Here is a 12,769-nt window from a genome sequence, read left to right as displayed (position 1 = left end):
TTGCTAAGCCAATTTCAGAGGGCAAATGAGCAGGAACATTGCTGTGGGTCTGGAGTCATATGTAAGTCAGACCAGGCGAGAATGGCAGTTTTCCTTCCCTGAAGAACATTAGTGAATGAAATGTGTTTTTCCAACAGTCGACAATGATTTTGTGGTCATCAGTAGATTCTTAATTCCAGATTTAGTTTTATCGCATTAAAATTCCACAATCTGTCATAGTATGAATTCGAAACTTGGTTCCCCAGAACATTATCTGAGTTTCTGGCTTAATACTCTGGCGATAATACCACCAGGTCATCGCCTACCCATGAGAACCAACAGCAGTTTTGTGAAAGACTTTTGGTATGTTGTTAAGAATGGATGTCAGTGGCACACTTTAAATCAATACTGATTTCACCAATCTGGTGTCTATTATAATACGTTATAAAGAGTTCTGTGTGGTGTGATGTTTTTTCCAACAAATGGAGTGTCTTAATAAAAAGAAATATCCAAGTCAAAACAGTAGAAATGTCAACATTTCTAAATTTAATACCAGGGAGTGAAGTTTTTATTTTACTTATAACCTCTCAAGTTCCGATTATTTTAACTAGCACAGTCCTTGACAGCGGGACAGGAGATTTGGGTATATGCTATCAGTCTTTGGCTATACAGGAATGCTGACTAATTGATCCAATACTCAATTCCAGGCTCCAACAGTACAGGTTAGTTTTCATCGAGGGTTGTGGTTATTCCTAACCTCTCTATCTGAGCCCGAGAAGTTAAATATTTATATCTGCCTTTTATTTTAGCTGCACTTTCTGAATTATCTTTGGGAATCATACATTCTCACAGAAGAGTTTATTGCCTAAATGAAGCATACACCCTGCAATGTGTAACTTGTTTTCATAGCATTAAATATCACTTCTTTTGGACAAAAGTATATGTAAAATGGATATTATTCTGTTTTAAACATATATATTTTAAATTAAAAGTGGGTGTACAGCTAAAACAATAATTGTCAGCAATGACCTTTAAAATCTTGGTGAAAGTATACTTTAAGTAATCTTTTTGGACCACATTTTTCATCTGATGTTTTCTTTCATGTTTTTTTTCTGGCATTGTCACTAACCATGGTTATGACTTGACCGGCCTACTTAATTGAGAATTCTATGAAAAAGTGGCAGATGGCAATGGAGATTAAGAAAAATTCTCTTTTACATAGTAATTACTTATAGGTTCCTGGTAACCACATGCTGTTTTGTGGTTTTGAATATCAGAATTCGTCTGCTGAAACAGTGTGACTAAAAATCTTTAACTGTGATTGATGTCAGGAGCTGCTGTTAATTGTTTCTAGTAATCGTTGAGGATGTCACATATTAATTTAATCTGATGTATTTTGGGCTCCAATAAAATGTGCTACTAAAGCTTTAAATGGAATATAAATTAGAAGGCTTGTATATGTAACAATAAAAATTAACATTTTCTTCCTGTTACAAAATGTCACGTGGCATTACTCACAGAGAATGGAGGATTTAATGACATGAATTGACATCTCTTTGCCTTCCCCACCTGGGGTCTTTCGCATTACTTTGAAATGAAAAATTCCAGCTGAGGAAAACAATTAGGCCTTAATTTTGAAAAGCTCAGTACTGAACATTTTAGCAGTCTGAGTGAGCAGAGTCGTTTACTATTGCGTTAAACTTGGAGGTCTCTCAGATTATTTGGGAGAATTATTTAATCTGCTTAAACCCAAAGTATATTTCCTGCTTAGAGGCTACGGAAGATTGTTTTCCTGCCGAACCACTCACAGAGGCTCAATATTGATACTGAGGCGGCAATAGGGCAGGCTTCAAAATGTACATTTTCTGGTAGACTAGTATTATTTTAATAGATGAATCAGTATGCAATGGGATGAGAATAGAAATTTTTGTAGATCCAGAATAGAATTGGAGAGAAAATAAGGCAAATGCTGTAAACAATTTTAAAATAGAGGTTTGAAATGTTTAGCAGCATCAGTGGAGAAAAGCAGAGTGAAAATTTCAAGTTGGTGTTGTCCCTTCGTCGAATGACCTTCCATCGTTGACCTGATGGATATTTCGAATGTTATGTGATTTTTTTGTTTCTTTTTTCAGCGAGACCCTGATTGCAATTTTCAGAAAAGTTGAGGCAATGTTGCAATATATGTCAGTAAAATTGGTGAACATGATGGGCAAAGCATGACAAGTTTGATATTAAAAGTCTTCCAAGATCCACGGGTAATTACAGAATGTGTACTTTTAGAACAGAATTTTTCATGAAGATAGGTTATTGGAGGGGTTTTCTATGTGATGCATACGCAAGTATAAAATTCAAAATAGATTCACTACAAAATTAATGGCGTTGTGTGGTAGAGGAATACATATATTCTAATAAATATAATTGTCCATTAGAGAAGCCTTCAGAACAAACCCCCATCTGACCCTGCAATACAGGTTTTGGTCTAGACCCCTTTCAACAGAAAATCAAGTAATTGTGTTGGTAGGGTATGAATTTCTGTTATACCAACAGAATAGTCACAATTATTAATGTCCAATGAAATTGTGGTAATAGTAACAACAACTGTAAAGTCATATGATCACTAAGGAGGTGAGCTTGCTCACACAGGACTTACAATACACAAGAGTGAGAAAAATTATGACTAAGGTGTCCTGTCTACCAGTGTTTCTGTAATAGTTTCACATGACCAGCATTAATGAAAAGTTTAAACTGACTCAAAGTAAACACAGATGGGCATCTTGCTTAAAAAGGTGTCACTCATCAATTGTATCAGAGATGTTCCTATTAGAAGTTAGTCTGTTGAACCAATAATTTTATCATTGAACCAAACTGGAGAAGGAAGAGTAATGAAGTGAACCCCATTTAGTACAGTCATTACTTTGACTTTTTAAACTATTAAGGAGTTCAGCTTGAAACAAGAATTGTTGATAATTTGTCACATTAAACCAGGGTAAAGGAGCAATGTGGTTGTTACTGGACTAGTAATCCAAATGCCCCAATCAATGACCTGGAGACAAGTTTAAATCTTACCATGTCAGCTGGGAAAGTTAAATGTGATTATAGCTAGATGTAATTGCAAAAGTATTGATTGTTGTAAAAACCCATCTGGTTGACTTGCCCTCTTTCGGGAAGGAATCTGCAATCCGTGCAAAATGCGGCCAAAGTGCAGTCCAGACTGTCAGCACAGTCTGCTGCTCACTTGTATTTAAGAAGACAGCTCATTAAAATCCTCTCATTGACAATTAGATAGGATAAAACTGCTGGCATTGCCAACAATACCCACATGCCTGATGATTAGGGGAAAATACACTTCTAAAAAAGTTACTCAGAGATAACAGAGTGTGGAGCTGGAGGAGCACAGCAGGCTAGGCAGCATCAGAGAAGCAGGAAGGTTGATGTTTCATCAGAAAATGCCCTGATCCAAAACGTCAACTTTCCTGCTCCTCTGATGCTGCCTGGCCTGCTGTGCTCCTCCAGCTCCACACTCTGTTATCTGTAAAAAGTTACAATGCAGCTATATATCCTGCATAAACTTTCTGCTACAATCTGCATTTATATGGTGCATTTCATGTAGGAAAACATCTTAATGTATTTAACAGGAGCATGATCAGACAAAATTGACACCAAATGAAAGGAGATATAAGGAAGAGTGACTAAAACCTTAAAGTAGCTCATACTATGGTCTAAAGATGCAGAACAGGTGTAGTGAGAAAGAATTCTGTTCTCTGCAACTAAAAGTACGGATTATCAATGTTGGATAGAGGGAATGGGTGATAAAGAGTTGGAGAAATATAGAGAGCTCGAAGGGCATTCAAGTTTTCGGATGTTATAAGTTGGGAGATTGTCAGAAAAGCATTGAGATAGTTTAGTCCTGGAAAACACAAATATGGATGACAATGCAGACAATCTGAGTCCGGGAGTTTTGCAGTTTTATAGAAATGGAAAAAATTTTTTTCTGATTAACAGGACGAATGGTCTTCAATTCAGCTGAAAGCTATAAAGAAGAGGTCACAAACAGGGTTATTAATCCTGATAGTGGGGGTTAACCAAGGAAGGGGAAATCTGTGGCATTTTTTATGTGTTTGGATAATGTTGATAGCTCCTCCCATTCTTCATGTATATGTGCTACCTAAGAATAGATCATTTGGGGACTCCAAACATATTTGCTTTAAGTTGGGAAGAGAAGTCATTGCTGAACATTTCTGGCTATAACTGAATAGCTGAGAGTGGAACCAGGCAAAGGCAACCTGAGCTGGGAAATGGGGATGCAATGGACAAGGGTAGTTTGGTCAAACATGTTCAATGTTGTTGGGTCAAGAAATGACAGTGTACTGTAATTGCAGTTGCAGAAGGTGTGACTTTAATCAGAACATTTTCAGTGATGTGGGAGGTACAGAAATGTGATTGGAGAAGTTCAATAATGGAGATGTGGGAAGGAGGGCCAATGATTTCGGAGAAAATAGCAAGGAATTTGGAGAAGAGTACAGGAAAAAGGTTTAAGAAGGGGTGATTTTCAAGGACAGAGTCAAGATCAGCTTCCCAGGGAAAAGAGTGACCATAGCCAGTATATAAGGGATTATAGAAAGGTGTAGAGCTGGATGAACACAGCAGGCCCAGCAGCAGCAGAGGAGCAGGAAGGCTGATGTTTCAATCAAATTTGAATTCCTTACTGTGTCCCTAGTTAACTCGCTGAGAATATCATGTGTGTTCCACCTTCCTGTATCAAAGGGGGCACATGGGTTGGGAGCTCCCATATGAAAAGGAGCACATGGGTTGGATGAATAAAAACATATGTTTGTGCCTTTTAAAAACAATTTTCACTTGACAAAATTTATTTTGGTTCCTATTGAGGTAGTTCCTCTTTTCATATTGGATTAAATGACCAGAACATTATTGGTGGGTTGTGTAATCAGCTTTGATAATCGCAAAGTTTACAAAAATGTTCCAGCAATTCTCTTTAAATATGGCTGCCCATTGTGTAATACTGTGCATAACAAGTCACTGACTTCACCATGCAATGGTCTTAAAGTGCCAATATGAATGGTTTCAAATGATTGACTATTTAGACCTTTTTAAAAATTCTTGAGTTTTGCGATGAAGTTTGTGATTTCCAATTCCACACTTTTAACATGTTCCTCTTGTTGACTGTAGTTTTTGGCTTTAAAATAAGTTGAGGTTATATATGTATCACCAATGACAAACACATCTGCAAACCTGTTTACAATCCTGAGCAGCCAAATTCTAGGCACTTATAAAGAGACAAAATGTTGCAGAAGTGGAAAGGACAAATGAGTTGTAAATTGTTCTAAAAATGTATGGTTGCAAGAGGGATTTGCTAGTTGCAGCTACTTCATTCTTTTAACAATAATGTTTTATTATTTTGCACAAGTTTTCTGGCTGATAGTCCTACAGCACAGAAACAGACCCTTTGGTTCAACTTGTCCATGCTGGCCAGGTTTCCTAAACTTTGCCTGCATTTGGCCCAAAGCCCCCTAAATCTTTCCTATTTGAGTGCCTGTCCAAACGTCTTTTAACTATTGTAATTGTATTTGCCTCTACCACTTCCTGTGGCAGGTCATTTCATACACACATCCTCCATGTGAAAATATTGCCCTTCAGGTCTCTTAAATCATTTCCCTTTCACCTTAAACCTATGGCGTCCAGTTTTGGACTCCCCTACTGTTGGGAAAAGATTTTGGCTATTGATGTTATCTATGACCCTCTATAGAAGGTCAGCTCTCAGTCGCCTACTTCCAGGGGAAGGAAGAAAGTCCCAGCCTATCCTGTTTCTCCTTGTAACTCAAACGCTCCAGTCTTGGTAACAATCTTGTAATTTTTTTTTGCATCCTTTCTATAACAGGGCAATTAGCTCTCTGACTCTATAATTGTACACCGCACTCCAGTGTGGCCTTACCAATGTCTCGGACAGCTGTACAAGACTCCCCAGCTCCTGTACGCCAATGCTCTGACTGATGAAGGCAAGTGTGCCAAAGACCTTCACCACCCTATCTATCTGTCATGCTGCTTAAAAGGAAATATGTCCCTGCACCCCTCAGGGTCTCTGTTCCATGGCCCTGTGATTAATCGTGAATTCCGGCCCTGATTTGCCTTGATTTTGTGTTTGATTTATTGTTGCCATGGGTACCAAGATGTGGTAAACTGTTGTTTTGCATGCAATACAGGCAGATTGTACCGTACAAAACACATCTGGGTAGCAGAACAGAGTGCAGAATATAGTGTCATAGCTGCAGAGAGAGAGATCAGAATTAACGTTAGAGGGGTCCAGTCAAATGTCTGACAAGAAAAAGCTGTTCTTGAAACTGTTCATTCTTGTTTTCAAACTTTTGCATCTTCTACACAATGGAGGAGGGCGGAAGTGTAACCGGGGCGGGAGGTGTCTTTGATTTTTTTTTTGGCTTTCACGAGACAGCAGTAAGTATAGATGGAGTTGATGAAAGGAAGACTGGTTTCCATGTTGGACTGGGAATTTTTTCACAACTCTAGTTTCTTGTGGTCTTGGGAAGAGCAGTTGCTATTCCGTGCTGTGACGCATCCAGATAGGTCTGGCCTCCATGTGATTTCAGAATTGCAATAATGTGGTTGACTCTGAACTGCCCTCTGGGCAATTCAGAGATGGTCAACAAATGCCAGTACAGCCAATGATGTCCACATTCCATGAATGAATGTATCTATAAAAATAAGTAAGAATCATAATGGACATGTCAGATTTCCTTAGCCTGTTGAGGAACTAGAGATGTTGTATTTTCTTGACCGTCGCATCAATATAGGTAGACCAGGACAAGTAGCTAGTGATCATCACTCCCAGGAATGTGGCACTCTTGGCACACTGGATATAAATGCAGAGGCAGGAACTTCATCTGGGCCAGTTGCTTTCCATGTGTTCACTGTCAAGAAGGCTGATCTAACATCAACCTCAGCACGTTTGATGCAGACAGGGACGTGCCCTCTCCACTTTGTGAAGTCAATAACTGTTGATAGAGAGATTGTTGTCTTTATACCATGCTGCTAAACACTCAATTTCGTTCCTATATCCTGTCTCTTTGTTTTGAGATCTCACTTACAACAGTGGTGTCATGAACAAACTTGTAAATGGAGTTGGTTTGAATTTAGCCATGCAGTCATGAGTATATAAGTAGTATAGTAGGGGGCTGAGTATGCAGCCTTGTGGAGCACCTATGTTGAGGATTATGATTAAGGAGGTGTTGTTATGTATTCTTGCTGATTGCAGTCTCTGGGTCAGGAAGTTGAGGATCCAGTTATAAAGGGGGCAGCCCAGACCTAAGTCTTGGAGTTCAGAGATGAGTTTGTTTGCAGTTAGTGTTGAATGTGGAGCTGTAGTCAAAACATAGGAGCCTGACATTGGTATCCTTGTTATCCAGATGTTCCAGGGATATGAAGGGCCAGGTAGATGGCATCTGCCATGGACCTGTTGCTCCGGTAGGTGAATTTGCTAAGGACCAAGACAGGCTGGAATTGATGTGAGCCATGTCTAACCTTTCGAGGTATTTCACAATTACGGAGGTCAGAGCCACCAGGCAGTATTCATTGAGGCATGTTACATGAGTTTTCTTTGGCACTGAGATGATGGTGATTTTCTTGAAGCCGGTGAAGACGTCAGATCATAGTAAGGAGAGATTAAAGATGTCTGTGAATACTCTGCTAGCTGGTCCACACCAGATATAAATGCAGAGGCAGGAACTCCATCTGGGCCAGTTGCTTTCCATGTGTTCACTGTCAAGGCTGATCTGACATCTACAGCAGTGACTGTGGGTACAGGTGCATCTCATGCTGTTGGGATAGGTGATCAAGGCCTAGACCCTTGTTCAGCTTGGCCTGCTGTGTTCATCCAGCTCTACACCTTGTTATCTCAGATTCTGCAGTTCCTACTACCTCTGGAATTATAGAAAGATGGGTAAAGTTCTAGAATTTGATCCAAGAAACACAGGCACATAAGAAGCACATAAAAATAAATTTTGACCTATTCAATCAGTTTAATAAATCAGCTACGCATTGAATTGCAATATTGTAATTCAGTGGGTAGCTGATTTATTAAATTGCAATATAGCAATTCAACAAAAGCTACAGTGTAATAGAACTAGAACTCATTCCACAATGGATTGTACTCTTTTACATAAATCTGTAGTGATCTGTGCTATGTACCATTTCTGCAAATTTTCAAATGCCACTCAAATTGCTGGCAGAAGTTGCTAAAGATAGGCTTACTCTTCAGTGTTTTCCCTTTTCCCGACTGGAGACTTGTTTCACACCTTCAGTTACTGCTTTCTTCCTCAACCTATCCCAAATCAAAACCAGTAGATTGGTGCTTTATTGCAGAGTAATAGCCCTACCATATCCTTTCTGGTCCAAAATTGAGCTGAATGAAACTTGAATAAAGTTTTATAAATGTTAGCATCTGATGGTGATGTAAGAAAAGAAATACCCCCCCAATCAGTAAAGTCTGGCTGTAGAGGATAGTTTGCTTTGTCCTAGGAAGTTACGGCTAAATTTACAAATGAAATCTGATTTACATGTTAAATCCCCTAATTGCCAACTGTATTGTAGTACTTCCCATTTATACGCTGAACTACAGATCAATTTTCAACAGTAGAAAAGCAAGTTCTGAGATTTTGCATGAGAATAAATTGATCATACAATGACTTTGTGTTTAGTGTTCCATTTATATTGTTGAATTCTTCAATTTAATGTGCTTAGTTGGACCAATACAGCAACAGCAAACAGTTACAGTTGCTCTTGCATTGTGAGCTTGGTTTTGTTCAAGTGGGTCATGGTGAGACCGTCTACACAAGCTAGAAATATAATGGAGAGACTTATCTGTATTTATTGATGCCAACTAGAACTCATTCCACAATATTTACACTGAGGGATTATCTCCAATGGTGTATATACTATTGGATAATGATAAAATCTTGAAAGGAAAATCAAGACCAGGATTTCCATCTGTTTCAACTGTCAATAGCAAGAGTTTTGACTTCTGTTAAAAAAAAATGCTAAATGGTAATTTGGCAGAGTATATCAAATTAAAGCCTTTCACATTATAATTTGAAATCTTTACTGAATCATTTAATCCTCCTCCAGTTGGAAATCAAAATGGTCATATTTAATAATTAACATAACCTGTGCAGTTTGGTAATATGGTATGTTTACTACTTTTGGAATTCAAGAAAAACCTGTAAAAGATAAATTGTTCAGTCGTATGTTCTACAAAAAAGCCTAATTTGATGTTGTGTTAATGATGTAGTGGTATTCACTGCTTTCAATACTTTATTCACTGTATGTAAGTAAAGTTTAGAAAAGGCTCAGTGTAAACAGTGTTAGTGAATGATGAATGATTCTGAGCCTTTCCTTCCAGTTCAGCTGTGTTCCAGCAGCCTGTGATTTTCTTGGGCGCAGATGTCACACACCCACCAGCTGGAGATGGGAAGAAACCCTCCATAACGGCAGTAAGTTTGTACTTTAGGATGTCAAGTTATGTACTGTAATAATTGTCAGTAAAACGTAATCTGACTTTTATGTGCTCAGGAAAGACAACTTGTATAAGCCCTGGGGCAGTGTGCATCTTGTGATCTTAGTGTACGTGTGTTTATGGCAAATTAAATGGTCTAGTTTATTGTGATTGGAGTAATTATAACGTGTTCACCATGTATATTCCACTGCTATATTTGACTGTGTTTAAATGGCCTATCCCATTAAGACCCAAAAATGTCTCATTGTGTTGACTAAATACAACTTCTGCAGAATAAAATGTGAACAAATGAACCATCTTTATATAGTTCACCCAATTACCTTCTCCACAATGCAAAGAAAAATTTAAGTCTATTAATATCCAAACAATTTGCTGCCTCCATATCTTGTGCTCCTTCTGAAATTGAATTTCACTTGAGGTTGCTGAGCTTAATTGTTTGACCGAGGAAGTCTGTAGATTGGTATGAGCTTGTCACTTTCAGTGAGTAACTTAAGAATTTAAATTATTTTAATATTTTGAATATATAACAAAGTGATCTCTGTCTAGAGTGGTCTGTACAGCTCATTAGCACATAGTTTGATGTGTATTCATTATATAATATTTGACAGACCCACATTAATCAGAAACTTATGCTGACATTTTGTTTGCAAACAGAAATCTTATCAAGAGAATAAAAGAATTATGTTCCTACCAGTTTAGATGGATGTTGAAATTACAGGGTACAAAAGCAATTCTTTTGTACTATGTGGTGATCTTACTCCCTCAGTTACATAAACTGGTTCGGCACTGTTTGTTGGCATCAACAACTGCATATGCGCACTAACCTAGAAACTTCTGTGCATTCACTCAGTTCCAGACACACTGTGTTATTTCGTAAAATTTCAGTGATAGCATACACAAAGGTCACAATGCATATGTGCAGTGATATTGAAATAGGATTTATTGGGTGGAGTGAAAAAGTGGGGGCATGGGGGAAGTCTTCGTCTTCATCTCCTTTGCTTCAGCACATCCCTCCTCGGTCCTGATATTGTCTCCTTTGCTTCCCTCATTGTCTTTCTCATGGTCTGGTTGAAGAGGGATTGCTATGGACTGCCATTTGCTTGTGCTGGATCATGTCCAGATGCCAGCCTCTCAATTCCACCACCATCTTTGTATTTCTTTAGTTACTGAAACAATGACTTACATTTTTGTTCTCAGGTTGTAAAATTTAATTGTTCTTCCAAATTGAGGATTTGGCAGTCAGAATCATTCATCATTCACTAACACTGTTTACACTGAGCCTGCTACTGAAATCAAAATGGCAACACTCAAATGGGAGGAATGCCATTTTTACAATTGGCAGCCATCCCAGTTGTAAAAGCGTGCATGTGGACACTTTTCTAGGATCACATGCAAGAGTGCGTACAGAAACATCTCACTGGAATCTTCTGCACACGCTATATGGTATCAGCAAATGCAGCCAACTGGATATTTAACCATTACTGTTTATGGGACAATACTGATAGTATAGTAGCATCATTTTCCCATTTTGAAACTGTGTTTCAAAAATTATTTCATGAAATGCATTTTAAAATGTTTTTGTAACAGGATAAGATACCAATAAAATGAGAACATTTATTAAACTTGGTTTAATTGTCCAAGACAACTTGGCTTACTGAGTGACATTGCTATATCACAATTTGTAATCAATGTCTTTGGACAAATAATGGAATTCCAGTGAATGCAAAGAGGCTGGAGGTTGTTCATGTTTAGTAATGCTAGGAGGAAGTGTTGACTTATTTATTATGCTTTGGTGCCTCACATGGACAGTTGAATGTAATATTCAAACACTGTCTTGCTGCAGTAGTCCATTTTCTCATGAGCAGTCTTTTCTGCGCCATCAGCTCAAAAATGCTTTTCTGCTGAGCGTGTGAGCTGATAAGGATGTAGAGTGACCAACAAGACATTTGGGAGCTATGTGATCAACACTATCAAGGATTGAGAAAGAAACAGGAATAACTGAGAAATAGAGTCCATCCTAGCATAGAAATAAAGAGGGGAAGATTTAATTAAAAATGTAAAACAGAAATGAAGGTTATCTAAACAAAAATATTATCCTTGCTTTTAAAAGTTCTAAAAATAATTTACAGACAAACATTAAGAATGTATTGTTTAAATTGTTCCCTTTCCAAATTGGAGAGGTTAATTGACATTATCTGAACAACTATTAGCGAGATTCTACTTACCGTTCCAGTGTGTAGCATCAAGTAGGTCCACTGAAATTTGCTAGCTAAAATTATTTTTCTCCCTTGACAATTTTCTCATGCCTTGTTCTCGAGGTCATTGAAATCAGTCCCAGTTACACTGAAAGCATCCTGGAAGTTGTTGGTGTATGAATTTTAACAACAATCCTTGTTGGCCATTCAACCACCTAGGCATCATAGTCAAGCCCCATTTGAATCCTCCAACCACCACCACACGAACACGCACCATTTCCTTCCACAGGGTATATTCATGCACTCTAGCATCAAATAATGTAACCTGTATGCCTCTAAGTCTTTTTAATCTGTGCATCCTTTGGTTGCTGTGATCTTCCTGTACCACTTGTAAACAAAGCTTTTCACTGTATTTCAGTACACATGACCATAAAATCAAGTCAATAACTGTCCTTGTAGCTTCAATTCCTAATTGTTTTTTTGTTTGACCTAATCTCCAACCAGAGTACACAGTTATCTTTCGACTTGTCAGTGTTGCACAAGGATTCGTTTATAATTTAGAACTAAATGGTTCCCTGGTTCACGTAATAGTTTAAAATATCCTCTTCCCCTTTCAAATGTGCAGTGTCAGCAACAATTAATTATATCAAATGAATAAGGAGGAGCAGAATCAGCAAGAAAAAACAATAGTTTGAATCTGTACTTTCTCTGAATGTAATGAAATTTGAACATTTGGAATAGGTATGAGTTCATGACTGTTCACAATAATAATCTCCACTGTCAAAATTATTAAAATGGCATTCTTCCCTTTCAGAACACCATTTTTTAGGCTATTTAGTAATGAATCTGCATTCACTGCAGCGCAAGTGAGGATTTTATTTTAAAATATACCTAAACAAATGTTAATATGTTGGCATGTGCACAGCTAATCTTTCTCTTCCAGTCTTGATTATTTAATGGCACTACCTTAGTGTATCTTTAATCTGGGTCATAGTTGGGTGTGTTCATATGTTTGAATGTTGACCCCCTTCAGAATAAGAATTCTGCAAAGTCA

At 37.9% G+C, this 12,769-nt stretch overlaps 1 protein-coding gene across 2 annotated transcripts in view; it reads left to right on the top strand.

The window, feature by feature from the left end:
• Nucleotides 1-12,769, top strand: part of LOC125464959 (protein argonaute-1) — a 118,381-nt gene that overhangs the window by 75,770 nt on the left and 29,842 nt on the right. For both annotated transcript variants that reach the window (XM_059654290.1, XM_059654289.1), the window contains exon 14: nt 9,407-9,497. In XM_059654290.1, the coding sequence (XP_059510273.1) occupies nt 9,407-9,497 (91 nt within the window). The remainder of the gene's footprint in view (nt 1-9,406; nt 9,498-12,769) is intronic.

This window comes from Stegostoma tigrinum, chromosome 24, assembly GCF_030684315.1.
Source record: "Stegostoma tigrinum isolate sSteTig4 chromosome 24, sSteTig4.hap1, whole genome shotgun sequence".
NCBI lineage: Eukaryota > Metazoa > Chordata > Chondrichthyes > Orectolobiformes > Stegostomatidae > Stegostoma > Stegostoma tigrinum.
Note: the sequence above shows the minus strand (reverse complement) of the source record. Positions and strands in the feature narration are given on the sequence as shown.